Below are 27,476 nucleotides of genomic sequence, written 5' to 3' on the forward strand. Positions count from 1 at the left end.
TTTGCCTTTAGAATTTGATTCTTTGGAGGAAAGAGGAAATCTCAGGACTTCTATGAAATGCAACACCCTTTTTTGTTATTTGTAGAGGCTTGTCTTTCCTGAAGCTCAGCACACACGCACATGCAGTAAAATATAAGCACGTGTACACGTGCAGTAAGAAGAAAAATATTAATCTTCATTTGCAGGCTGTTTTTCTGTCCATAAAACTAAGTGTTCAGAATTTCCTTGGTTATGTTATTTTTTTGAAGGCTGGGATAATATTTTTAATATTTGGGTTCTGGATCATTTGTGTCCTCGTATGGTTCTGTTTTCATGTTTGTTTGACTGAGGGACCAATCCAAGTGTTTTTGCATGCGTTTGGTTTTTGTTCAAGCAGCCCTCCAAACGCAACTTTAAAATCAGGGTCTCTGCAAAGAGTTGACCAGAAGCAGCTTTGCTTGTACGTGTCAGAGACTGCATCTTGGAAATGTCTGAGTATTTTGTGTGGGATTTATAGAACAGATGTGCTGATTCTGTTTGAAATATTCTATTAATAAAGTCTTGTATTAAACTGAAGCTGTGAAATGGACTGTCAATCAAAAGTGGTACACATACTTATGAACTTATTCACTGCAGATGAAGCTCCACTTTGTTTTTTTTCTTTTTTCAAAACAAGGAAACTGAGTGGAAATGATACACAGTATCTAATCGATCCAACCTTGCGACCGTTGTGCTTGAGTCAAATATCTGTTAATACTTTTCTAAACGGCAAACATTTATTTCTTAATCCTAACCCAAAGTATATTTCAACATAACCACCAGCAACTATTCAGCAAAGCGTTGCGCTGGATCAAAATAAGCTGCAGGCCTCAGATCACATTCCACATACGGAGCGCATTAAGACATCAGCCTGGCACACAGCTCCTCTTCAGACAGAGCAAGCCTCTAACGCCTGCCACTCTTCCTTTTTTTTTTTTTTTTCTTTTCAAAGCTTCATTACTCAGTTTAACTGTTGCATGAAGGCTAACTCTGATTAGTCAGGGATGTTTGACTTGGTCTCCAACACAACCATCTGCCAGGAGTCATGTGGTGTCATAATGACAGCCCCAAACTCCGACTCCTCCACCCAGAGCTTGTGCTGCTGGCTTCATTTGTGTTATTTTAGAGCTACGTGCTTCCCACTTTTGTTGATATCTACAATCACATGAAGCATGTTATGAAATAGCTTTTCTCTTATCAGATGTTCCTGGAGATCCTGAGCAGAGTTGAGGTTTGGTGATTGTGTGGCCCTGCAAGTCTGCACTCTTTGCTGTTCTGCAGACTTCTCGTATCTGTTATGCATGTTTAGATCACTGTGCTGCTGCAAAATGAATCCTATAAACATGTTTTTTTAGATGTATGTGACGGATGTGGTACCGTCACACCTGCCACTCATAATCTGCTTTTAAGGACAAACTGAACTTTTCAACTTGGCAAAAATTTATTTATTTTTTATATACATGCTGATTTCATGTGGTTGATGTGTCATTTCTAAGTCAACAATTTGCCAAAAACTCTTAAATATCAAATATAACCAGCAGGTCCAGTTGTTGTGGCTATTTGGAGATGACGGTGGTCGCCACGACTGTCTCGCCATGCTTACTCTTGGCTTTACAGATGTAGTCTCCAAAGTCGATGGTTTCCATGTCCTCTACGGTCAGGATGCTCTGCGTGATGCGCGTAGTGTAGCCCAAACCTCTGTTAACCAGCCTCCAGGAAGTCTGGATGTGGACAGGGCGGTAGTCCTATACACAACATAAACACGTGATTTACTACCATCATTTTATTAGCTACAACAAATGGTGTAATTTTTAACAAAGCCCTTTCACTTGTACTTTTATCAATAGAAAAAACAGTTAAGCAATTTTTCAGTGACAACAGAATCACTCACTGCTCACCTTCAGCTTTTAAAGAAGACATTAGTACATATTAGCACTGCAGCTAAGAGATTTGAATACGTGGGTTTCTGATGCCTTTAGCTTACACACACTGAGAATCTTTCAGTAAGCGTAATTCATCAAAAAGGTCATGAGAGTTTGGGGATTTGGGATTGTTTGGGGGGAAAAAAAACATGTAAATTAAAATTCTTATCAATTATTAATTAACACATTGATGGCTGGAGGGGAACAATATGCAGCATCTTAAGGTGGTACGCTTCGATACAGCAAATAGTAAATGCTTTCACGGTTTTTCCTTAAGTACATCCGTATTAAGTATCAACGCCATCCATTATACTGCAATTTTTAGGGCATCTACAAAGTAATTCTGTCATAAAGACTTTATTTCTAAATAATAAGAAGTTGCACAACAAAGGTACATTATAAAAGCCTTTTAAACAATTTGTAGATCAGTTCTTAAAAAGTTACTTTCTTCACTTAAAGACTAGAATGATTTTTTTGACCATTTGACTGTAAATTGATTAAAATGAGCCTTCTTCAGACTCCATACGATCTGGTTTCTGGTTTCTTTTTTTTTTTTTTTTTTTTGAATCTAGTGTTTCTCTCACCTGACCAGGATAAGACCAAGTGAAGCTCATGTCCACATCTGGTTCTCCCAGCACTGTGCAGGTTACATTGATGTTGTCACCTCCTCTCACCGAGTCTGGAGAAGCTTTAAGGCTCACAAATGGCGGCCCACTGGGAACTGTCATCAAGAGGAAGAGAACGAGGAAGTTCCACCTCATGAACCACCCCCCAACCACCCCTCCACACACACACAAATACAGATAAAAACCTGATGGCATGTAAACAGTTAAGCCATATTTAAATCCCTTTTTTTTTTCTCCACCTGCCAGCCAACCATGCCACAGCAGCTTGACTTTATCTAAACCACACACACAAATTGCATTTCATAAATCTGCCTCGCTTTTGAAAATCCAGACTGTTTCCATTTTATTTGGCGAACGTCCACATTAACCAAACTCAGCAGTGAGGATTAATGAGGCTCTTGACATTTTTGAAATACAACCCTTTTCTGGAAGCCGATTTAAAAAAAAGTAGAAGTAACCAGGCTTGATTCATGACTTTGTGAAATGGTGGTTCTTGCCACATAGTCAGTAAGATCAGCGGTTATGTTTAAGAACTAAACGCACAGAATAATGTTAGCATTTCTCCACTCAGCATGACCATATCTTATGTTACTGTATTTGTACTGAAGTGTTGTGTAATTGATGTATTCTCACCCTCCACATAAAGCAGCTGGAACTTTGTGGAGATCTGAGGGGTGTCCGTGGTCACAGCCTTGCAGTAGAAGACCCCCTGATCCTCTGGCCTGGGGTTTGGCAGGATGAACCCCTTTGTGGGATCGTATGTCATCAGAGTCCCATTTGCTGTGATCTCCTCCGGGGGGACCTCTCTGTGCAGGGACGTCTTGGCCTGCGGCTCGGTCACACGGCAGGGGACCACGGCAGGCTGATCCGGGCGCAGATATACGATCTCAAAGTGCACGGCGGACGGGACGAAGAGGTTGTCTTTGTCTGTTTGGAGAGAAGATTATCAGCATTTTTAGAAGAACTTCCACAATGTTTAAGTTATCACAGAAGCAGAGTCTGAAGATTCAGGAAAGGCTGAAATTTGCATTTATTTCAAATAACAGCTGAGTTTTATTCCACTTTACTGCAAGCCTTTTGCTCCGAATGAATGAGTGATCACATCAACTCCAACCACTGAGGACCTACTTTACAAACATATGGGAAGAACCCATCACCTGCTGAAGCACTGAATGAAATGAAACTGTCTCACAGTTTACACACAAGTGTGTCCAGACTTTTGACTGGTTCTGCACAAGACATGACACGACACACAGTACTGTCCAAAAGGCTTGAGTAACCCCTTGTTTCTACCCTGTCTCAAAACCTGGCATCAACAAAACTGAACTTCACTGGACTGTCTTGTTAAATCCTTTTTTATTGTACATGTACATTGTATATAGTGTTATTATTATTAGTAGTATTAAGGTTAATATTGTTTGTTGATTTTATATATATTCTTTTCTTAATAGTGTGAATTATTATATCTTTATTTATATTTATAATAACTGCGGCTGCTGTTACACACAAATTTCCCCTCTGTGGGACAATAAAGGCTGTTTCTTCTTCTTCTATTAATTAATTAAAACCGTAGTGGCAAAATGTCCTCTATGTTAAAATTACCTGTGAAATAGATGTATGAGACGTAGGTGCGATCGTGGTCCTTCTCGCACTCTGTGCCATCACAGATTATCACCCAGCAGCTGTAGGCCCCTGTGTCTGCAGCAGAGGGCGACGTCAGGATCAGCTGACTGTACTTGTCGCTTTGCTTGATGCTGCAGGTGAGAACCAAAATATTAAAACGAATCTCGCATTTAACAACTCGCTGCATGAAGTAGCTCGTGTTCCTTTCCAGCACCTGAGGCGCGAGCTATTGTAAGTGTCCAGGTAGGTTGGGTACGACCATCCAATGTTGTTGCCTTTGCAGCGCAGCTCCATGTTTTTCCCAGGAGTCAAAGTGGTGCTCTGGCCCAGGCGAAGGAAGCGGCCTTTGTCCAGCACCTGGGTCAGAAGGGACTGGCTTCTGCCTCTTCCGTCTTTCAGCGTAGACCATACCTTTACTCGTTTCCCAGCTGGTCGGATGCGGTTCTCTCCTCTGTCTTTTATTGGCTTGACCTGCTGGCAGACACCTGCATACACAGAGCCGCAGAGGGAGGAGGGGAGAAATTAATAATAAATATAAAATTCATCACCTTTTCCTGTTCTGTAGCTGCAGGTTTTATTCAAGCAGAAACTTCCAGGGTTTCCAAAGCCAACAGGGGAGGTGCGAAAACCTGCAGTTCCTAAAATGACCACTTGAAGTCAGGCCCTCATGTTTAACTGTAGGGCAGAAATCAACACATTTACAATCTGGCACAAAAAATATTTTCATTCAAATATCTAATTTCCTCCTTCACGGCATCTGTACAGTGGTAAACTTTTTGTTAATGTACTCGATGAGATTGTATTAAACCCTAAAAATGATGCATTATTAGGCCCACATTCAGTAACACTGTAGCTCTGTCCAGCCTAATACAGCCCGAGTTTGAGTTTGCTGCTCTTTCCCCAGCTGTGGCAACGTTTAAACAGGATGTTCAAAAGTCCAAGTTACTGGCACAGTATGACCACAGCCCAGCCTCTCCTTCTGCTCTCTTGTTCTCCGTGGACACACAACACACAAACTTTTAAAAACAAGCAAAATCAGCCGAACACCAAAGAGTTTCAGAATTTGTTGTTTTACTCCTCAGCGCTCTTTAATAAAAAGTCCAAGGAAAGGTCGGCGGTGCAGGCCAGATAATTAAAAACGCCTGCTGCATACCTTAGATGCAGCTGGTTTGAGTTGGTCTGCAGAAACACTTTGGAAAACCTCAACTCTTATGCGTGCTTTTACACTTTGCACATATAGAATGCAAATTTTTTTTTTAAAAAGTCAGTGGCTACAGACCTCAGAGGGAGGATGAACAGAATTTAAACAACAACAACAAAAAGTTTGGCTTTGCAGTTTGTGAGTGAGATCTACTTCTGCGTGAATGCACCTCCCATTCTACGCCCATCACACAGGCTGATGCCCCCAGCCAGTATTTATGCATGCTCAGATTATCTCATTCTCCCTCCACTGCCGCGTTACAGCCAAAGCTGTCATGATGGTATTAACAGTCATCTTGCTTCACTCACAAATCGACATGACAGATGTGGAAATGGAGACTTACCATTTTGGAGCTCTACCACGAGCAGTGACAAGCAAAGCACAGCCCAGAGGTTCATGGTCAGAGGGTCGAGGAATCTGTGGGGCCGGAGAGAGATCGGGGAGATTCGATGAAGGGCTAAGTAGGTAAAGAAGGTCAGGCTTGGAGCTTGGCTGGAAATCTGCAGGCTCCAGCTGCCCTATTTAGATTTCCAGCTCCATCCTCCTCACAGACTGAAAGGAAGAGGGAAAATAACTTCAGAGTTCCTCTGTTTACTCCCATTCCTCTGATCTGAAGAGCAGAAACTTGTAGTCTGAAGCCCTCTGCTGGCCCTCAGTGTGAACTGTGCTTCTTTTTAAGAAGTCTGTCTTATGACAGATGCCCATATGTACAGTTTATTGAAGGACATTTATATATTAATATATCTGCATCAGCATGTGGCCTGAAAAAATGTGAGCAATTTGCTGGAAAGAAGTCAGAAGACATCTCAGGGGGTCTTTTTGCCTTTGTTTTCTAATTGAAATCTGGCAGCTATTCTTTCTTTTCCTGTCTACAACACGCACTTTAGACTTTCAGCGGGTACTTCAGCACTGCCATCATGAATGTCTTCATGAGTCAGAAGCACAGCTGCAGTTGGAACAATGCTCCTTTCTCTGCTTCAGATTTTTTTTATGTGGTGTTTTTGAGAGTCAGATCCTGGAAGGAATAAATTCTTTGAAACGAGCCTAAGTAAGCAAGGTTCACAACCACTATTTATCTTTGCCTGAAGTTCAGATGTGCGAGTCGACTAACTTTTTATAATGAGCTCAGAAAGTTTGTGATGTCCTTGAATAGCTTTTGAGCAGCACCCCGCTGCCGTCGAAGTAGAACAGATACCAAGTGTAGAGTGTGTGTGTGTGTGTGTGTGTGTGTTTGTGGATACTTTTTTCTCTAAATCTTACAGAGCTCTGTTGAGGAGTTTTTGAGAAAAATACAAACCAAAAAAACTTCATCTTCCTGTGGAAATTGCAGGAGACAGGACATTTCTAATACTGCATTACCAGAAAATAAATTTTATTTTATTGTATTTGTGCAGCCGGTAGTAAGTGTCACTCCATTATTCCTGCTGACTGTTGTTTTTTTTAGACCACTGAGCACACTGATGAACCGCAGCTTCAGTACTATCTCTTGCAAAATGTACTGTAGGACTTCTGTGTAAAATGTAATGCAGGTGACGGATCCGATAAAAAATATGTTTCTGCTATGAACTAAGGTGCTCCGAGCACAACACCCACGTCCCATAAAAGCCCAGGGGGAATGAATGCAAGCACACAAAAATCTCTTTAAAAAGTTACAAACCATTAAAAAAAAAATACACACATGTGGAAAGACAGGTTTATTTTATGTACAGTAATACTTTAACTTGTAATTGTGCTTCTTGTTAGGTGGCAACGCACAAGAGAGAACATTTTCATGAATATTATACGTTAACAGCATTTCTATATCAAAATATCACAAAATGTCAGGCAAACAGGAAAATATATCTGACAGAGTGGGGAACAAGAGCAATCTTCATATTCGTACAGTAACAAAGTCAACAAACTCAAGGAAAAAAACTTGATAAGTAAAATAAGAGCACAGCAACAACTACAGAGATCTCACTGATTGTAATAAAGGTTTGTATGGGTTGTTACATAATACCTAAACATGACTGAAAATTACTGCCAGCACTCGGCATACTTTCAGGCAAGTCACGTCATGACATGTTATGTGCCTACAAAGCTATTTCAGTTGTGCATGTCTCTAAATGTTTTTATGATTTATATACAGCTATGAGAATTATATATGTAATTGTAAATATATGCATATGAAATAATGATCATCAGAAAGGTCTAAGAACCATATCTTGGGCCTTGTTCAACACTCTATACTAAGCTAAAGATGCATCAAACTCGAGCTCAGATTTCAAGACTTTTCGTGGAAAGCCCCACCTGTACAGACCTGTCCATATATGGAAAAGCTTCGCTGCAGCCTCGCACTGACTGCTTCAATTCTAAAATAAATCAAAATCACTCTCCAGTGTGTTACCTGTCCGTTCTCCCTCAATGCTATCCACAAATGTGACCTGTGGGATGTGGTCCCATCCCAGTGATCGAGCGATTCCTCATCATGTGCCACTGATAAATAATACTGATGCTGCCTTTGTGTAACCCAGGTTACAAATATTGCAGTAATGCAATAGAAAATCGTCACACTAAATTACATTAAATATTAAGTTTTAATTATATAATTTATGTTGCAGATAACTTGTAAAAGAAGGTTGAAACATTAGTATTAAGCTCACCAAACAAAAAGTGAGTTGTGGGTATGCCCCTTTAACGTGCCCTTCCCCCCTCTTCCTGTGAGCGTAGTGTTGGAGGAAAAAACAGTTAGCGATACCAGAGAGGTGATGTAGCTGTGTGGATCGAGAATATTTTCCCTGGAAATACGGAGGTTTTCTGATCCAAAGGGAAATCAGTGACTATTGAGAGCCTAAGAACAATAACCAGAGAAGTTTTGGCCAGGTTTTTAGTGTGTGCTTCAGTTGTCGGGAAGAGCTTTCTGGGTGTCGGACGAGGCCTGGATCTCTCTCTCCCTTTTCTTCGTGCGGTGGCTGCAGACGACCCGCACACACACACACAGGATATTGGATGGCGAGCCTGACCCATGAGACTCGAGCTTAAAGACTGACAGCAACCGGATCGACAGAATACGGTTTGATATTGCTCATATAGTGAGACAATTTTGTGTGCTTCTGCTTGCTGCTTTATGGCAGCAGGATTCCGGATCTCCCCTTTTCTGATCTGAATTGAACTATTGAACTGAACTGGATCAATCTGAATTGAACTATTGAACTGAACTGGATCAATCTGAATCGAACTATTGAACTGAACTGGATCAATCTGAATCGAACTATTGAACTGAACTGAATTAATCTGAAACTGTTGAACTGAATCCAAGTTATTGTATTGAATACTGTTATATTTCATGCTGTTGTTGTGTTAAGTGGGTTCTACTCATACTCAATTGGTATTCTGAGTTAAGTGCAATCTATTTGACATTAATTGTAAGTGTTCCTGTTTAATGCTTTTTGTTTTATTAAAAGTGCCGGCTTTCCATTTAAGGGTCCCTGGTTCTGGTCTCTTCACTGTGCTTTGCTCCACTGCTCCAGCGAACCTAGAACTGGTCCAGTAGCTCATACATCTGTCTGATTGTGACACAAGTGCTACATATAAAGTGGCGAGCCAGCCAGGAGCGGTTCAGCGAGTACAGTGCTAGAGATCAGAGACCTTCAAAGTGAGTAAAACATGGAAGTCGTGCAGCAGAGTAATGTGAAAATTCCCAATTCAGTGATAGTCAGTGGGTTGTCTGGTACAGAAGCTGATGAAGAACTGTTTGATTTCCTCAAGCAGTATGGTTCCATACAAAGAATAATACCAGTAAACACCCCAGGTACAGATCGAGGTAAGCAGGTCATCGTGGAATATGTACATGGCACAGCTGTTCAGTCATTATCATCTTTGTTGCCACACAAGGTGTTATCTAAGACACTGACAGACGTTCTGTATCTTATTGAGGCCCTACCTGCTGTATACACACCAGTAGTCAGTAAGACAGCTACACAGACTTACCTTGCAGAGCTAAGAGACATAGCCAAACAGACTGGTAAAGATTTTGCCACTGTTTTAAGAGAAGAACTCACTTCCATCGGTAAAGCTGTTGACTCTGACAACACAGACACCCAAGCAGAGCACATGGAACCAGACCTACCTGACACTCCAGACTCACATGTCCCAGTGGCTGCTGTGCAAGTTAGTTCTCAACCTTGTGGTGCTCCAGAACAGCAGATTCAGCCACCGGGGTGGAGTTGGTCCCCACCACCAGTGCCTAGCGAGAAAAGGGCAACTGCTCTAAGCTTTGCTGATGTCAGTCCGCCTGAACTACAGAAGGTAATAGTGGAGCATATAGTGCGGACAGAAGATGCTGCTACACAGATGATGCACAACTCCCCAAGACTCAGGCCTTTTTCTGGGCGGTGCCCTCGTCCCAGCAATGAAGTAGATTACGAGACTTGGCGGTCTAATGTTGAACTTCTTTTAAAAGATACCAGACAACCAGATCTTCAGAAGGCACGGCGACTTTTGGAAAGTCTGTCGTCCCCTGCTATTGACATAGTGAAACATCTGACATTCGAATCACCTCCCAGTGTGTACTTAGAAATCCTCGACTCTGCCTATGGTACAGTTGAGGATGGTGATGATCTCTTTGCAAAGTACCTCAATACCATGCAAAATCATGGTGAGGAGCCCTCAACCTACCTCCAGCGATTACAGGTGATGTTGAATACCACCTTCAGGAGGGGAGGTATAGGTGCAGGAGACCTTGACAGACAACTTCTCAAGCAGTTTATAAGAGGATGTTGGGACAATCATTTAATAGCTGAACTACAGCTGGAGCAAAAGAAGCAAAATCCACCCACCTTTGCAGGACTGCTTCTCCTGCTTCGCACTGCAGAAGATAAGCGTGCTTCCAAAGCATCCCGCATGAAACAGCACTTAAGTGCTTCAAGGCCAAGAGTGCTTTCGCACTACCAAGGCGTTGCTCCATGTAGCCTAGAAACATACCCTCCGTCACTTTCAGTAGACCACTCTACACCTGAAATCCAGCACATAAAGAAGCAGATTGCTGATCTGCAGTCTCAGCTCACACGGTTCACTCAGAAAAGTAGTGAAAGAGCTGAAAAGACACAACCTCTCAAGCTAAAAGCTCCCAACTCAACAACAGTCAAACCCCCGCTTGACAGCTCAAGGTTGCATAAGATCCAAGCCCCTGACCAAGTCACAAACAACTCAAGAAACCGACCTAAAGCCTGGTATTGCTTTAGGTGTGGTGAAGATGGGCATATCAAACCACAATGTGAAAGTGAACCAAATCCCTCTTTAGTGGCTTTAAAAAGGAGGCAACTGAAGGAAAGACAACTAGCATGGGACACTAGGAAAGGGATCACAGATTGTGACACTTTAAACTAGAAGCAGTTTCCATTGAGGGACAAATGGAGACTGAAGCACAGGTAAAATGTCCCAAAAAAGGACGACGCTCATCTAGTGTGCGCTCTAAGAGCAACAGACATTTGGTAACTTTGCCAAAAGGATTGGTTGGCGCAAAATGTACAGCACAGGTGATCATAGGAGATCAAGAATCTAGCTGTCTACTGGATACAGGTTCTCAAGTCACAACCGTCCCTAAATCGTTCTACCAGGAGAACTTGTCCAAATTACCAATTCATCCCTTAAATGACTTGCTAGAAGTAGAGGGAGCAAATGGTCAGAATGTGCCTTATCTTGGGTACGTTGAAACAACAGTCCGGTTTCCTAAGAGCTTATTGGGTGCAGACATTGACGTGCCAACCCTAGCCCTGATCGTACCCGATGTACGTCCAGGTTTTTCATCACCATTGATCGGCACCAATGCCTTAGATGTCTTTTATGAGCAGTACACAAACATTGCTTCCCAAACCCATCATTTACTTCCCTATGGCTACAAAGTGGTCTTAAAGACCTTGGAAGCCAGGAAAAGGCATCAGGCTGACTGTAGCCTGGCAGAAGTGAAACTGCGTAGCACGGACCCTCAAACCATTGAGGCTGGTCAGACAACAGTTTTGGAGGGGTCAATAAGCTGCCGAATCCGAAATGTTGGGAAGTGGGTGATGGTCGAATCTCCAAGGTCAACCTCCCTACCTGGCGGCTTACTAGTCACTGACGGGCTAGCAACCCTGCCATCCAAACTGCCATGCTGCATACCAGTGGTCCTCAAAAATGAGTCAGACCATGCTATTACTCTTTCACCAAAGACTGTGATAGCAGAAATACATGCCATTCAGAGTGTTCGGTCTATTGACCAAGGCAAAGTCCTTTCTGCCAATCCTGAGCACGAATCAAAGTTGAACTTTGACTTTGGAAACTCTCCCATACCCAGTGAGTGGAAGGAGAGAATAACTGACAAATTGAATTCCATGCCAGAGGTGTTTTCACACCACGATCTCGATTTTGGCCGCACCAATAAAATAAAACATCACATAAATCTTTGCGATGAGACACCTTTTAAACACAGAGCAAGGCCAATCCACCCTCAAGATATAGAGGCTGTACGTAACCACCTACAGCAACTTCTTGATGCAGAAGTCATCAGAGAATCTGAATCACCCTTCTCTTCTCCAATTGTGGTGGTCAAGAAAAAGAATGGTGATGTCAGACTCTGTATAGACTACCGAAAGCTGAATCTCCAAACGGTAAAGGACTCTTATGCCCTGCCTAACTTGGAGGAATCTTTTTCAGCATTGACTGGGTCCAAATGGTTCTCTGTTTTGGACCTCAAATCTGGTTTTTACCAGATAGAAATGGAAGAATCAGACAAGCACAAAACTGCGTTTGTCTGCCCCCTAGGATTCTTTGAATTCAATAGGATGCCTCAAGGGATCACGAATGCCCCAAGCACTTTCCAGAGGCTCATGGAGCGTTGCATGGGGGAGCTGAACTTGAAACAAGCATTGGTTTTTCTGGATGATCTCATTGTCTTCTCCTCAACATTGGAGGAGCATGAGGAAAGACTGCTGCGGGTTCTCTCCCGTCTGAAGGAGTATGGCCTGAAACTGTCTCCAGAAAAATGCAAGTTTTTCCAGAGCTCAGTGAAATACTTAGGCCACATTATCTCCGAAGAAGGCATTGAGACAGATCCTGAAAAGATTGCAGCTTTAAAAACCTGGCCAAAACCAAACAATCTGAAGGAGTTGAGAACATTCTTGGGCTTCTGTGGTTATTACCGCAGATTCATCAAGGACTATTCAAAGGTCGTGAAACCCCTCAATGAACTCACTGCAGGTTACCCACCCTCACGAAAACACTCTGGTGCCCATGCAGCAGCTGGGAAATACCACAATCCTAAAGACTCTTTTGGGAATAGATGGACTCTGGCTTGCCAAGAAGCATTTGACTCCATTATTGTGAAGTTAACTACTGCTCCTGTTCTAGGGTTTGCTGACCCTAAACTGCCTTATGTTCTGCACACAGACGCTAGCGTTTCAGGTCTTGGTGCCGCTCTTTACCAGGAGCAACAGGGCCAGAAGCGGGTTATAGCCTACGCAAGCCGGGGTTTGTCTAGATGTGAAACAAGGTACCCTGCCCACAAGTTGGAGTTTCTTGCCCTTAAATGGGCAGTAACTGAAAAATTCCAAGACTACCTTTATGGCAGTCCATTCCTGGTTGTCACTGATAGCAACCCGCTAACATATATTCTCACCTCTGCCAAGCTTGATGCTACAAGCTACAGATGGTTAGCAGCTCTGTCAACGTTCGATTTCCAGTTGCAGTACAGAGCAGGAAAGCAAAACCAGGATGCAGATGGGCTGTCCAGACGACCCCATGAAATCCAACCTGATGATATGCTGTCAAAGAAAGAGCTAGAAAGAATACAGCAGTTCACAAAGAGACATCTTAGTGAAAGTGCAGTCAAAGCCATATGTGAGAAGCATCTAGTCCATCATCTCTCGGCTGATAGGCCTGAAGAGCCAGTGCCTAGCACCTCTTTAGTCTTATCACTCGCTCACCATCCGAAAGCCATTCCAGAAAGCTTTCAGGATGAAGAGCAGCTTGGTGGCTTGCCTGTCATCCCTCACTTTACAGCATCTGAATTGAGGAGCAAACAGCAGGATGACGTGTGCATCCGAACAGTGCTCAACCAGATGGAGTCGGGGGAGAGACCTCCACCATCCCTCAGAACAGAAGCCCCTGAGCTGGGTCTTCTATTGAGAGAGTGGAATCGACTTATAGTCAGAGATGGTGTACTGTACCGAAAGCGACAAGAGGGCGCATCAACACAATATCAGTTAGTGTTGCCTGAAGAGTTGAGATCCTTAGTCCTAAAGAGTCTGCATGATGACATGGGACACATGGGTGTAGAGCGAACCATAGACCTAGTTCGCAAACGGTTTTACTGGCCTAAGATGGCCATTGAAGTAGAGAGCAAAATCAAAACTTGCGACCGCTGCATACGGCGCAAGGTTTCACCAGAAAAGGCTGCCCCACTTCTGAACATCATAGCTACACGCCCCCTTGAGCTTGTATGCATGGACTTTCTCACCTTAGAGCCAGACTCAAGTAACACCAAAGATATTCTGGTCATCACAGACCACTTTACAAAATATGCAGTGGCCATACCTACCCCGAACCAAAAGGCAAAGACTGTTGCCAAGTGTTTGTGGGAGCACTTTGTTGTTCATTATGGTATTCCAGAAAGACTCCATAGTGATCAAGGCCCAGACTTCGAGTCGCATATGATTAAGGAACTTTGTGAGTTGGCTGGTATTCAAAAGATACGTACTACACCATACCATCCAAGGGGGAATCCAGTTGAGCGTTTCAACAGGACCCTGTTGAATATGTTGGGTACGCTTGATAACAAGAAAAAGAGCCATTGGCGGGAATATGTCAAGCCTTTAGTACATGCTTATAACTGTACTAAGAATGAGGTCACTGGCTTCACCCCCTATGAACTTATGTTCGGGCGGCAACCAAGATTGCCGGTTGATTTGGCCTTCGGCCTACCAGTCACTCATCAGTCTGTGTCACACTCACAATATGTTCGCAGTCTGAAATCACACCTCGAAGAGAGCTACAGAGTAGCAACAGAAATGGCAAGGAAAACGGCAGATCGCAATAAAGCAAGATTTGACAAACAGGTTGTCGAATCCACTTTGGAAGCAGGTGACAGAGTTTTGGTTAGAAATGTTCGGCTCAGAGGCAAGAACAAGCTGGCTGACAAGTGGGAGTCAGATGTGTATATTGTAGTGAGACAGTCAGGTGACATTCCAGTCTATGTTGTGAGGCCTGAGACTAAAGATGGCCCATTAAGAACTCTCCACCGTGATTTGTTATTACCTTGTGGATTCCTTTCTGCTACCTCAGCTGAAATTGAGAACCCTGTAAAGGAAAAACCCAGGCGACCAAAGACTCGTCAGTACTCAAGGACTGACAATTCAGATCACTCAGAGGAGCGAGAATCTGATTCAGGAGATAGCTACCCTTTCCTCTATGGTTACAGGGATATAATGGTGGAAACTGCAGACCCCCGTCATACCCCTGTGGTTGGTCCATCACTTATGGTTGGCAGCACACCTGAACCACCTCATGTGCCTGTAGTTGAACAGGCCTCAGACATAGTTCCTCATTGCACCACTCCAAGAGCAACTGCTGTGACTAACCTACCCAATGTGAGCCTAGAGGATAGCACCTTGCACAAACTGAGTTCTTTGGAGGTAAATCCACCAGAAACCAACCCAGTCGAGAACGACACACTTGGAACAGACTCTGACGAGAGGACTTTCCCAGGCCAAGATGCTGAAACACACAGCCAATCTGAGGAAGATCGAGTTAGCACTCCTCCAGACACAAACCATGATGAAACTAGACAAACTGATCATACTGGAGACTGTGACAATGACTATTTAAGGAGATCTACCAGACGCAGAGTACCTGCACAGAGACTGACTTATCCCGAGCTGGGGAACCCATTGGTCACAGTAGTCCAATCATTATTCCACAGTTTAAGTGCAGTGATTACAGACTCTTTGAATGAGCCTACACAATCTAGAGTGTTGACAGTGTAATTATGTCATGCACAGGGACGTGCATGGGAAAAGGAGGGGAGGATGTAACCCAGGTTACAAATATTGCAGTAATGCAATAGAAAATCGTCACACTAAATTACATTAAATATTAAGTTTTAATTATATAATTTATGTTGCAGATAACTTGTAAAAGAAGGTTGAAACATTAGTATTAAGCTCACCAAACAAAAAGTGAGTTGTGGGTATGCCCCTTTAACGTGCCCTTCCCCCCTCTTCCTGTGAGCGTAGTGTTGGAGGAAAAAACAGTTAGCGATACCAGAGAGGTGATGTAGCTGTGTGGATCGAGAATATTTTCCCTGGAAATACGGAGGTTTTCTGATCCAAAGGGAAATCAGTGACTATTGAGAGCCTAAGAACAATAACCAGAGAAGTTTTGGCCAGGTTTTTAGTGTGTGCTTCAGTTGTCGGGAAGAGCTTTCTGGGTGTCGGACGAGGCCTGGATCTCTCTCTCCCTTTTCTTCGTGCGGTGGCTGCAGACGACCCGCACACACACACACAGGATATTGGATGGCGAGCCTGACCCATGAGACTCGAGCTTAAAGACTGACAGCAACCGGATCGACAGAATACGGTTTGATATTGCTCATATAGTGAGACAATTTTGTGTGCTTCTGCTTGCTGCTTTATGGCAGCAGGATTCCGGAGCTCCCCTTTTCTGATCTGAATTGAACTATTGAACTGAACTGGATCAATCTGAATTGAACTATTGAACTGAACTGGATCAATCTGAATCGAACTATTGAACTGAACTGGATCAATCTGAATCGAACTATTGAACTGAACTGAATTAATCTGAAACTGTTGAACTGAATCCAAGTTATTGTATTGAATACTGTTATATTTCATGCTGTTGTTGTGTTAAGTGGGTTCTACTCATACTCAATTGGTATTCTGAGTTAAGTGCAATCTATTTGACATTAATTGTAAGTGTTCCTGTTTAATGCTTTTTGTTTTATTAAAAGTGCCGGCTTTCCATTTAAGGGTCCCTGGTTCTGGTCTCTTCACTGTGCTTTGCTCCACTGCTCCAGCGAACCTAGAACTGGTCCAGTAGCTCATACATCTGTCTGATTGTGACACAAGTGCTACATTTGCAGGCTGAATGTGCTTGGAAGTGAAGCACACTTGCGGTGAAGCTGTATGTACAGACGCATCCAGGAATAGCTGCAGTGTGCTTTTATGCATCTGTCGCCTCACAAAGTCTGTGAATGAGCTGGCATCCTTTAACACTGGCTGGTCTTTTCTGAGCAGATGAAAGACTCCTGTTCCTTTCCTTCTGCATCCACACTATCCCGCGTCTTCTGGCTGCTCCTGGTGTTTTCCTGTGTTTTGCCACTCTGGATTTGGCACTGGCGTTCCACACTGTGCCACATGCCGTAGCCAAAATAGATCAGGAAACCTGAGAAAAGGTCGTGTTGAAAAAGATGTGAGATGCAAAAATGAGCTTACTACCCTGACTCTGTTCAATGTAATCTACCAGCATATCTAAAGTTCTGAAATTAAATTATATATTCTTTATTTAAAAATGCACTCTGCCCTTATGGATTATTAACCAAAAGGAAAGCTTCAAAAAGAACTTAAAAAATAAAGCTATGTTGGAACTGCAGCCCCTCAAACTGCCACTTGAGGCTGGTTTTGAGTTATTCCCCATAAACTGCTTCACAGGCTGATATAAAGAAGGGTTATTGGTTGTCAGCATAGACAATATAAAAGTGGACATAGTTACATTCCACTGGGTTTTGAAGCCTTGAGATTAGCATTTGAACAAAAATGACTGCGACTGCAAAACCGTTTGCTCATTGGCTGACGACTTGTGACTGACACGTTATTAGCCAATGAACGTACTGCAGATAATCCTCCTTTTTGAAACACAGTATGACCAAGATTTACAAAATAGACTAAATATTTTATTCAGTATGATACAAAAAAGTGAGTGAGCCAATAAACTCATTAAGAGTGTTTTACAAAGGTCAAGACAGAAAGCTGTTTTCCAATAGATTTCTATGGGACTGGAAGACTTTTTGCAGCTGTTCACCATCTGGTGGCCTTCAGATAGAAAGAAGGTTTAAAGCACTTCTGACCCAGGAGCTCCATCCATGTTTTATACTGTCTTTGGCTGTTGGAGCCAATTTTCCCCCTTCATGACAACTACATTAGCAGGGACCTGAGGTGAGACTTAGCAGATGCCTGCTTGGCTTCACCTCAGTTAATCTAAGTGAGTAAAGTGGGCCTCTCATCTGTGTTTGAGGTGTCAGCGTCTTTTGCAACATGCCAAGGCAATTTCTTTTTTTTTTTTACCATAATATGGGCTGATACATGATCAGCTGTATGAAGAATATTTCCAATAAGGTTTTTTCAGTAAGGGAAATATTAATATTATTTATATGTTAGCACTAATTTGCATGTATCTGTCTGTGCAATGCCCCATGCAGTCTATGGATGCACACTGCTAACTAAGCTACCTAGCATTTATTGATAACTTAGCATTTCATCCTCTCTTCCAAATCTGAAGTATGTCTGACAGTTCTGTTAGTACACAAGTCAGTGTCTCAAAGTAAGTCTATGGGGACACCAGAAACCAGTGAATTGGCATTGCTCACAGTGCTGACTACTGCTTCATGGGCCCATGCTCCACACTCAACATTTTGATCAATATGCTTGCATGCTTCTACTTGTAGTACTCTTCGTGTAACTGTAGCTCTCTATGTGAATGCACTTATGCACTCAGAACAGTGAGTTGCAGTACAGAAAAACAGAATAGCCACAGAATAAGGAATTTGCAGCCAGACTCAGCTATAGGCTTTCAGAACCCTGGTATACAAACACCACATCACTGTGTCTACATCCATCTTTAATATGATTGTTACCATAAAGGATCTTAACTGGCTTCAACTAGTTCCTAATTTCTAGGCACTCACCAACAGCCATCCACACTGAGAAACGTATCCAGGTGTCTCCACTCAGCTGAACCATCAGGTAAATGTTGACAAATATGCTCAGAATAGGCAGAAAAGGCAGAAGGGGTACCTACAAAGACAACAGTCACACCAAAATGATCAGTTATAGTTGTTGGATCTACATTATTCCATAATAAAGGTTAAAAACAGAGTCAGTGAGCTGCTATGTACCATGAAGGAGACCTTCTTGTTGGTCTGAGGCTGCCTGACAACCATAAAGACGCAGCTGCTGAAGATGAGGAGACACACGGACAGCAATGCGAGGATCCACACTTCCATACCCAAAATGGAGTTGATGTGGTATGTGGTGAGATAGCTGACCACACACACTATTAGCACTGTGGTTTAAAAACATTCACACATTAATTGTAACACACACAAACCCTTAAAAAAAAAAAGGACTGCAGTCAATCAGAAGAAAAAGCCGTCACTGAGTCTGTATGTTGTGAACTTGGCGTGTTTACCTAGCACGCCAATGGACATGTTGACCACACTGGACGAATGCTCAGAAGGGGACTCAGGGGGGTGTAGGACAGCCTGCAGTGTGGAGCTGCCTCCCTTCAGCATGTTGAGGTGGGACTCTGACTCTGTCAAGTCTGATTCGCCCTCTTCAGATGCGAGGAAATCCCTCTCACCTTTACCTGCCTGCCGCCCCAGAGCTCCATCTGGCTGATACCTGCAAGACAGAAAACGTTTGGTTTCACTGAGTTGTGAACTGCTCTTCTGTCAGGCTATGTTAAGTGTTGATGTAGTCCAATGCACATCTGTCAACTATATGGCCTCAGCAAAACCACCCAAATTTGTAATTCAAGGCATTCAGTTTTACTTCACAGAACAAGCAATATGTAAATCCAGTTTAAACCAGTTAATGCATAGAGCGTGTGTCCGTGTTTGCTTAATGTCTGTGGTGCAGGCAACAGAGGTGTGCAGCAAGTTCAGAGTTTAGCACGTACAGAAAGTTGAGTAAACACCTTTATTTACTCAAGCAGGCACTGAGCTTTCTACAATCAGACCATTCACAGCCCTTACATCACCAGTGTGATGCAATAACAAGAACAGTAATCATTCCCACAGGCATTTGGAAAAGCTATTTGGGAAGCTCCTTCAAAATGTTGCAGAAAAATGATTTCTCTCCGGTTATACTTTTGAGTTATCTATACATGTACGGACCTGAGAATCAGTACACACACAGCAACCAGTGAATAGGCCAGCAGAGTTCCAATGGACATCATGTCCACCAGGGCCTTGAGGTCAAACAGGAAAGCCATGATTGCTAGATAAGTATAAAAGAAAAAAACAATTAACATAAATACTTTTACCTTTAAGACAAAATATACAACATGTAGGAGCGTTACTGATCACCAGTGCAATCACAAAACACAATCATTTGCACCCACACACATTAATGTTCTTGCAATCAGAAAGCCATTTTTTTTCAGCCAGCCGTCTAACAATTGCACATGACAGTCACCAGATGCAAATAAAATTTCATGCAGACATGTTTTCACAAGAGAACAAAAGCGCTTGGACATTTCCACGATCTGATACAACAGCTGTTATCATCTCCATATTGAGTGTCATTTGATGCTAGATATACTGCGGCGTTGCTTGTCCTGTATCTCAGCACCAGACTTCAGTATGGAAGTGATCTCAGCAGCATGGTTCAAACACACAGCGGCGGTATGTCCGCTGCTCCTCACAATATTATATTAAAGGAAAAATATCAAAGACAGCTCCCCTGCTTGGTACTATCAGGTGCTCAGTACATAGCCTGTGGTGGTGGTGCAAGTGTGCTGGGTCTCTCCCAGGGTTCACATCTGCCAGCCACTTCACAAGGCCAAAACTCTGCAAGTCTGAGCACTGTGACTGTGATACAATGAAGTACTGTACATCTGGAGCCTTCTGAGCAGGAGAGCTTTAAAATAGATATTCATAATGCTGCATGAACACCACATTGATCCACAAAGACCAGACTACTTGAAATAAACATATGTGGTTGTACTTTCAAACTTTTTAAAATACTTACTTAGATTATAAAAACATAACTTTTTCCTTCTTTTTTTTTTCTTGATCAGTGTACAATGATGGTCCACTGTCAGTAGAGTAGGTAAGCGTGTGTGTGTGTGTGTGTGTGTGTGTGTGTGTGTCCTATGACTAGGAGCAGATGATTGTGTTCAAAACTACTCTTCCAAAAGAAATAAGGTGGCTGAAAACTACTGCGAGAAATACCGTAGCTATGCTTCACAAGCAAAAGTATAGCCCTCCTCTGTTAGCTAAGTGTGCATGTGTGTGTTGGGGGGGGTGTTATAATTTGATGCCATAACAACCCAACCAGACTGTACTTTGCTGTGCTTTGAGCTAATGTGAGTATGACGGGGTGTGTAGTATGTTTGCCAAAAGCATGTTGCTAAAGCATGCTGAGCACTTTTACTGTTTGCCTCTAAACACAAAGTACAGCTGAATCTGCTGCAAAAGGGCAGCTTCCAGAGCTGAAAACGCCAACTGCAATTCCCCAAATGTCTCCAAAAGTCAACTGAATCCCAGCATACTCCCATATCCAAATGCATAACCTTAGAGAATCTATGAATGAACATGTTTACAGTCTGAAACAAAAAAAATAAAAAATTTTTGGTCTTGCTAATTTCCCCCTTTATGACAGCTGCAGTTTGACTCACTGAACTGGAGCTCTCCACTATGGTTGTGATGTTGGTGCCTTTCGGAGCATTTTAATGCAATTATCTAACAAATACAAATCAATTGTTGTTACTGGCATTATTTAGTTAGCACTATGTAGCAGGTATCTGTGCCTGTGTGATGTACCAGTAGATCTTATGGATGTAGCTTGCTAATCATGCTTGTTTAAAACTGTGTCCTCTTGTCCACATATTATCCCTTCACAAACCAATGGGTGACATTACCTTGGATACAACAATCAACAACAATCTTATACTGTCTGTAGGTTAATGGGAACGTTTTGACCCTTTGAAAGGTCATACAATCCCCAAGGGTTTACAAGGGGGCATTATGTATGCACAGTACTTGCAGTTAGTTATTTTCTAGATTCTCTTTCTTTTATTATTTCTAAAAGTGGTCAAAAGCCAGTTGGACTTGTGGACATGTGGTTAACATTTCTAAATCCAGACAGGATCCATGAGCATCTTTAGAAATGACATTATTGGTTTTTAGCACATGCTTGTTGAAACACCGAACCAAGTTTATCATGCAGTCACCAGCACCAAATGATCATGTGTACAGAGATCTAACAACAACACGATACAACTCCATGATGGGTGAGTACTTGTCCGGGAGCTTACCCGCAGTTGTACCTGCCGCCATGGTGGCAGCCACAGGTGACTGGCGCTTACTCACTTTGGACATAAATTTGAACAGAATACCGTCTCGCGCCATGGCAAAGAGAATGCGTGGTAGAGGGAACATGGAGCCCAATAGGCTAGGGAGAAGAGGGTTGATGGTTAAGTTGAGGGCTTTCTGGGAAAGAAAACATGACACCTGCACAACTGTGAAAGAACAACAGGTGCGTACAGATGTAAAAAGAAAATCCTTACACGGTAGATAATTTATAGCCGCAAGAGTGATGGCCCAATTTTAATTAGATCCAACTGATTCATCGACATTCACCAAACTGTGTCTTTCACAATTGATTGGTGGAGAAAGATTAGCTGAGTGCTCTCACTTGGATTCTCCCTGACTCTCACCTGCAACTACACCGGAGCTCATAGTGGCAATAAGTGGGGTCTTCGTCTTAGGATTGATTCGGGCTAAGGGTTTGAAAAGCACCCCATCCTCTGCCATAGCATAGATTACACGAGGCATGGGGAAAATGGAGCCCAGCAGACTGCATGAGACAGCAGAAACATGCAAGACCAACACGTTAGTCAAGAGCCCCAAACCCAGACAGACAATCACACACAGAGCTTCAGAGTAGACTTAAATGTCTTTCTTTCCTGAGGGTAATATCTTTTTTTCTTTTTTCAAATTTAACACCAGTGTTAAAGGTGTTAAAAGAGATTACACTTGTCTTGCATAGGCATAAAATTGCCAGAGGGAAGTCAGTTAATACAGTAACAGCATACACCAATTACAGGCACTGGCAAATACAAAATTTAATTGATTTGAATCCAATCTGATAATATTCCCCTGAATGTAGACCATGGGATGGGTTAAATGATTTATCAGGGTTTCCAGATAGAAAACTGATACATAAACCATCAGGGAAGAAAGACAGAATAAAACCACACCATTAAATCATTTGAGGCACGCCCCAACTTGCTCATTATATGTAGGATACATTAATTGTAAGCCTTACATCACAAAGACATGCAGGTGTCTCAGAACAGACACCACACCACAGATTAAGCAAAAGAAATCAATCCATTAGCAAGACACAGCTAGAGATATGTGGTCTTAACTTTTGACCAAATCTCATTCCCAGTTATCCCCAATTGACAGCATCACAGCAATCAAAAATAAAGTATTCTGTCTAAAAGCTTGCTTTAGCAACATATATGTTCATTTTCTAATGTATGCTTATTTTGTAAAAACAAATCCAGTGGTTACCTTGTAGATAGGGCACATAGTGAACCCACAGCCACCACATATTTGGCAGGGCCCCAGCCCACGTATTCAAATGCCATAGGCAGGGGACTCTTTTCATCCAGCAGGTAGTAGGGCATCATGAGTGTGAGTGCAGCTGACACACCAAAGTATGCCAAGAAACACACGGTCAGTGACACCACAATGCCAGTGGGAATGGCCCTCTGGGGGTTCTTCACCTCCTCACCTATATCACACAGAAACGCACAAAATCATGACTCTCTGCTTAAGTGAAATCACATTAAAACTCAACCCAACAATGGCTCACCTGTTGTTGCAATGCAGTCAAAGCCAACGAAAGCGTAAAAGCAGGTGGCGGCTCCGGCTAAGGTCCCACTGAATCCGAAGGGCATGAATCCTCCAACGCCATAATCGCTGCTCACATTGGCGGTCACGGACAAGTTCCTGCAACACGTACACTCGCCTTTTATAACAGTAACTGAAAGCAACACTGGTAATAATGCTGTGCATGTTCTTTATTTAGATTGAACAAATCAGGAGAATGATGGTCAGTCATATTGGCACGCTTTGAAAGGTGGGGTTGGCATTGGCTTCTTTGCCCTGGGCCCTCCTGAGTCTGGGATTGCCACTGCAAATAAATAAGTTACCTTGTAACTATGGTAACATTTATAAGGGCGTCTTCGGTTATCTTCCAGTTCTGTGCGTCTCCCTTGACAAAGCCAGAGATGATGACAAACAGGAGTACGAGCACGTTGATTGATGTAAAGACTTTATTGACCCAGGCTGACTCCTTCACTCCAAAGGAAAGAAGTCCTGAAAGAGCAGATAGAAAACGGAGCTCAGTACAGTAACAAGAAGCTTCTTGTAAAATCATTAAAATTCCAGCACAACTCCAATAAAACCCCAAATAAATATGTTACTGATTTGGATCATGTAATCCTAAAATCGAACACCGCATGGATCAGAGTCCAGCTGTTACTCATTGCATATTTTCACAGTTTGAGCAGGAAGATCATAAAAAAATGCCACTTGTGCAAAAGATGTAAAAATGCACTTGTGCTCAAACCCTCAAAGTAAACTAATCCTCAAATGAAATTAATAGAAATGTGTGCAGTAAATTCAGAAAATTATTTGGGGTGTTTCAGACCACAACCAAACCTCAAATTTTGAATTGGATTATTTTATGCTGCGCAGCTTGTATATCTGCCATCTTCACAAAAAACAACCGAACACTAGGGGACTGTTACAGAGTCCCACTGACTTAATGTCATCATCGTATTGGCAGGCTAAGAGAAAAAAAAACACATGACTAAGCAGAAGGTTTTAGCCCAAGGGTCAAAGGGTTGAATGTGACAAAAACAAGTACACTTGATTCAATATGCAGTATTCGCCAAGTTACTGAACACTAGCAAGATACAGCTTATGCTTTGCAAAGAAATCTGCAAAGAAACTTCACAAATCAGGAAGGCATCTGAGGACCTGCAGGATGATGAGGATATTTTTAAATAGGAAGAGGGTGTGTCCCTACACCTAATGGACTCACACAGTCCTCCAGGGTGCGCCTCACCCTCTTAAACACAAAAATCTCCTGTTATCCTGTCTTAGATCACGGCAGCTGTGGCTTATAAGTTTGTGCTTGTTTAAAACAAAATGCAGCCAATCCTAAATTCCATCTACTTATTGCAGCCTGTGTATCAACAGTTAGACTTGAATCTTGTGATTTTCAGCCTTTATTTGTGCTGCCTTACCAGAAAGCAGCAGAATCAGGCAGACCGCAAAGAAGTCAGGGTACTGAGCCAAACCGGGAGAATTCATGCTGAAGTGGGTTTTACAGAATATCTCTATGTGTCCTCCTATTAGTTCATCGAATGTGCCACTCCACGCTTTAGCAACTGAGGAGGTGCCTGCGAGAAAACAAAGAAAAGATGCCATGGAGAGCCAGTATCTTCTTTTAATAAAATCAAATTCAAGGATTGCCCCTAACTTACCAATCACATAAGAAAGGATTAGGTTCCAGCCAGTGATGAAGGCCCAAATCTCCCCTACAGTGACATAACTGTAAAGGTAAGCAGAGCCAGTCTTAGGGACTCGGGCACCAAACTCAGCATAACACAGGCCTGCCATGACGGAGGCCAGGGCAGCGATTAGGAAGGAGATGACAATGCTGGGCCCAGAGTCTCCCTTGGCCACCTCTCCTGCCAGTACGTAGACACCAGCACCCAGAGTACTGCCCACTCCCAGGGCAATGAGGTCGACTGTTCCCAAGCAGCGGCACAGCTTGGAGTCTTCCAGGCTGTTTAGGTCGACCACTTTCCTTCGCACCAAGGAGCGGCCAAATGATAGAACCTGCTTCAGCATGTTGACACCTGCTGACACAGGGAAAAGAAAGGAAAAATATTTTTTAAAAGAGCACTCTACATCAGTGGATGATGTAATAGGATGAATTAAATTTGACATATTTATGAAATTTATTGATATATTTTTGACCTCCCAAAATCACAATGCAAGCGAGAAAATGAAAATCAGATCAGCATTTGCACTTCTTAAAAATTCAATGCAGGGTGCCAGAACTGCGATACCAAAAGGCAGTGCGTGAGCGGAGTTTAAGTTAGCGCCACCTGCTCTGCATTTTGACCTCTTGCAGCTTGTTCTCTGCTTAAAAGTCAGTTGCACAACCTGCGAGATGAAACAAAGGTGGGGTGTTGAAACAAACTTAACCCTACAACCCTAGGAAACCTGCCAAGCGCTGTAGCCCAGAAAGGGCCGATATAGAAAGACTCCCATTGAAATGCATTGTTCTGGATTATTGTGCAGCTCTAACTGCTCAAAGAGCTGCATTCACTGCATTCATGAAAGCACCAGTATGACACAATAACGACATTCCAGGAGCTTTCTGTACTAATTGCATGTAAAAAAAAAAAAAAAAAAAAAACACACAAAAAGAGAAACTGCACAATCTCCTTTGTGTTCACTGAAACATGTCTCATTCCATGTATAGGACTGATGGGGAAGCAGCCTGAAAAAATATTTGCATGAATACAATATGCTAAATGAGCATGAATATTCCTGCTCCCTCATGAATTGCTAGTAATTTGCTTTGAAGTTAGGACTCTTTCTTTGAACCTAAACTTTGATCATCTTAACATTGTGCCCTGACAGCACGCAACATGTGGCACATACCTTAAACTGTGTGTACAATGACCTCAGGCTCACCAAACTCCTCACATCTAAACTGTTAAGTTAACAAATGTCTGCATTAGTAATTCTAAAACTTACAAATGTTTTGACACTTTTCTAGTTCATTAGACATTTGCACCTACCTCAGAGTAGTGCAGTATGAAAATGAGAGGTCCTCGCTGAGACACAAAGCCAAAAAAAAGTTGCTAAAAGTCTTCAGTTTCTTTCTTCTGGCTTGCTTCTGCTGAGACCTTTGAAAGATCAGCTGCACCTTAAGCGCAGGTAAAAGTGACACTACATCTACTGATCCGATGAACTGGAGCCTAAAATCTCATCAGTGTGCTGAACACTCATTCACTGTGCTGTCATAAACTATACAGAGCTATACTCCTCCTCTCAGTTGCTCTTCATAGGGTCTGCCCTTGCCTTACTCCTACTCTGAAATCCCTAGAGGAGGGATGCAAGAGGGGGGGAGGAGACAACAGGGAATTAAAGTGGGCTTTTTTGGGGGGGGGGGGGGGGGGGGGGGGCACCTCCAAGCTTGTGACTTGTGGGAGTAAAATTATGTGGAGGAAACACTGCACTATAAGCGCCCTTCATGGGATAACACAGCAAAAATGTGGTTTTAAAAAAAAAGGTGGTGGTGGTGTGTGTGTGTGTGTGTGTGTGTGTGTGTTTGGGGGGGGGTAATCTTTTTTCTGGTGGAAATTTTTTATTTCTAATACATACTCAGGCTAAAAATGTCCACACGCATACTGACCACTGATAAATGGTTGTGCAATTTCACTGACAAACACTGGGGCAGATACTGTTTACCCAGCGGAGTCCACAGGAGTGCTGCTAAAAGCATGGGTGCTGATTGGTCAATGAAGGGTGTAGAAGTAGTGAAGGGGGGTCAAATCCTCCTAATGGAAGGCAAGTATTGCTCAATGTACCCTGAGCTATTGGACCCATGACTATACTAAAATCAATAACACAGCTCACTGTGGTACACCTCCAAAACGCCTGGCATCTCCACAGCAACTTCACTGACAACCTTGAGCTCCTGGAGGGAAAAACAAAGTCACATTTTTTCCTTCAAACATGACCTGCAAATTACAACTAAAGGTTGAGTTTGCAGCGGAGAGTGTTTTTTTCTGCCAAGACCAGCTCAAACCAGCTTAAGACCTCAGTGGGAAGGTGGCAGCTGGCCCCTAGAAACACCGTCCAGCCCACAGACCAGAGATCCGACGGCATGACAACAACAAACCCTCTCTGAGTTTGTCCACGCAGTCAAGCAGCCAAATATCATGGGCGATTGTCCATCAAACCTTGGCTGCAGGAGTGGATTATCTGACCTGCATGCTGATGGGAAAGCAAAG

At 42.8% G+C, this 27,476-nt stretch overlaps 2 protein-coding genes across 7 annotated transcripts; both read right to left on the reverse strand.

Moving 5' to 3' along the window:
* Window positions 1-1,453: 1,453 nt before the first annotated feature.
* On the reverse strand, window positions 1,454-5,967 carry pdgfrl (platelet-derived growth factor receptor-like). The gene is made up of 6 exons (XM_030739513.1): window positions 5,734-5,967; window positions 4,404-4,674; window positions 4,169-4,320; window positions 3,200-3,493; window positions 2,525-2,661; window positions 1,454-1,763 (listed from the first exon to the last, which is right to left on the reverse strand). The coding sequence occupies exons 1-6, from the start codon at window positions 5,786-5,788 to the stop codon at window positions 1,575-1,577; spliced, it is 1,098 nt and encodes a 365-aa protein (XP_030595373.1). The 5' UTR covers window positions 5,789-5,967; the 3' UTR covers window positions 1,454-1,574.
* A 1,110-nt stretch (window positions 5,968-7,077) lies between these two features.
* Window positions 7,078-26,545, reverse strand: slc7a2 (solute carrier family 7 member 2). Of its 6 annotated transcripts, none has more exons than XM_030738663.1 (13): window positions 26,259-26,545; window positions 24,927-25,304; window positions 24,687-24,842; window positions 23,586-23,751; window positions 23,246-23,382; window positions 22,942-23,164; window positions 21,678-21,814; window positions 19,534-19,636; window positions 18,828-19,039; window positions 18,535-18,701; window positions 18,325-18,433; window positions 16,496-16,805; window positions 7,078-7,888 (listed from the first exon to the last, which is right to left on the reverse strand). In XM_030738663.1, the coding sequence occupies exons 2-12, from the start codon at window positions 25,294-25,296 to the stop codon at window positions 16,630-16,632; spliced, it is 1,956 nt and encodes a 651-aa protein (XP_030594523.1). In that variant the 5' UTR covers window positions 25,297-25,304; window positions 26,259-26,545; the 3' UTR covers window positions 7,078-7,888; window positions 16,496-16,629. The 6 variants fall into 6 exon arrangements, with proteins under 6 accessions (XP_030594523.1, XP_030594518.1, XP_030594520.1 ...); XM_030738660.1 differs by lacking the exons at window positions 7,078-7,888; window positions 21,678-21,814 and adding exons at window positions 22,080-22,219; window positions 26,119-26,170 and having other exon boundaries at window positions 16,630-16,805; XM_030738661.1 differs by lacking the exons at window positions 7,078-7,888; window positions 21,678-21,814 and adding exons at window positions 22,080-22,219; window positions 26,119-26,170 and having other exon boundaries at window positions 16,630-16,805; window positions 24,927-25,307.
* Between the last annotated feature and the right edge of the window lie 931 nt (window positions 26,546-27,476).

The sequence above is a fragment of the Archocentrus centrarchus genome, chromosome 10 (assembly GCF_007364275.1).
Source record: "Archocentrus centrarchus isolate MPI-CPG fArcCen1 chromosome 10, fArcCen1, whole genome shotgun sequence".
Lineage (NCBI taxonomy): Eukaryota > Metazoa > Chordata > Actinopteri > Cichliformes > Cichlidae > Archocentrus > Archocentrus centrarchus.

Excerpts from the sequence above, each read along its gene's own strand:
- pdgfrl (XM_030739513.1), bottom strand. The coding sequence starts at position 5,788 with ATGAACCTCTGGGCTGTGCTTTGCTTGTCACTGCTCGTGGTAGAGCTC. Across the intron at positions 3,494-4,168 it reads CTCATACATCTATTTCACAG|ACAAAGACAACCTCTTCGTC; the intron begins GTAATTTTAACA and ends CTCTCCAAACAG. Across the intron at positions 1,764-2,524 it reads CTTGGTCTTATCCTGGTCAG|GACTACCGCCCTGTCCACAT; the intron begins GTGAGAGAAACA and ends TGTTGTGTATAG.
- slc7a2 (XM_030738658.1), bottom strand. The coding sequence starts at position 25,296 with ATGCTGAAGCAGGTTCTATCATTTGGCCGCTCCTTGGTGCGAAGGAAA. Across the intron at positions 24,843-24,926 it reads AATCCTTTCTTATGTGATTG|GCACCTCCTCAGTTGCTAAA; the intron begins GTAAGTTAGGGG and ends GTTTTCTCGCAG. Across the intron at positions 23,165-23,245 it reads TGACTGCATTGCAACAACAG|GTGAGGAGGTGAAGAACCCC; the intron begins GTGAGCCATTGT and ends TGTGTGATATAG.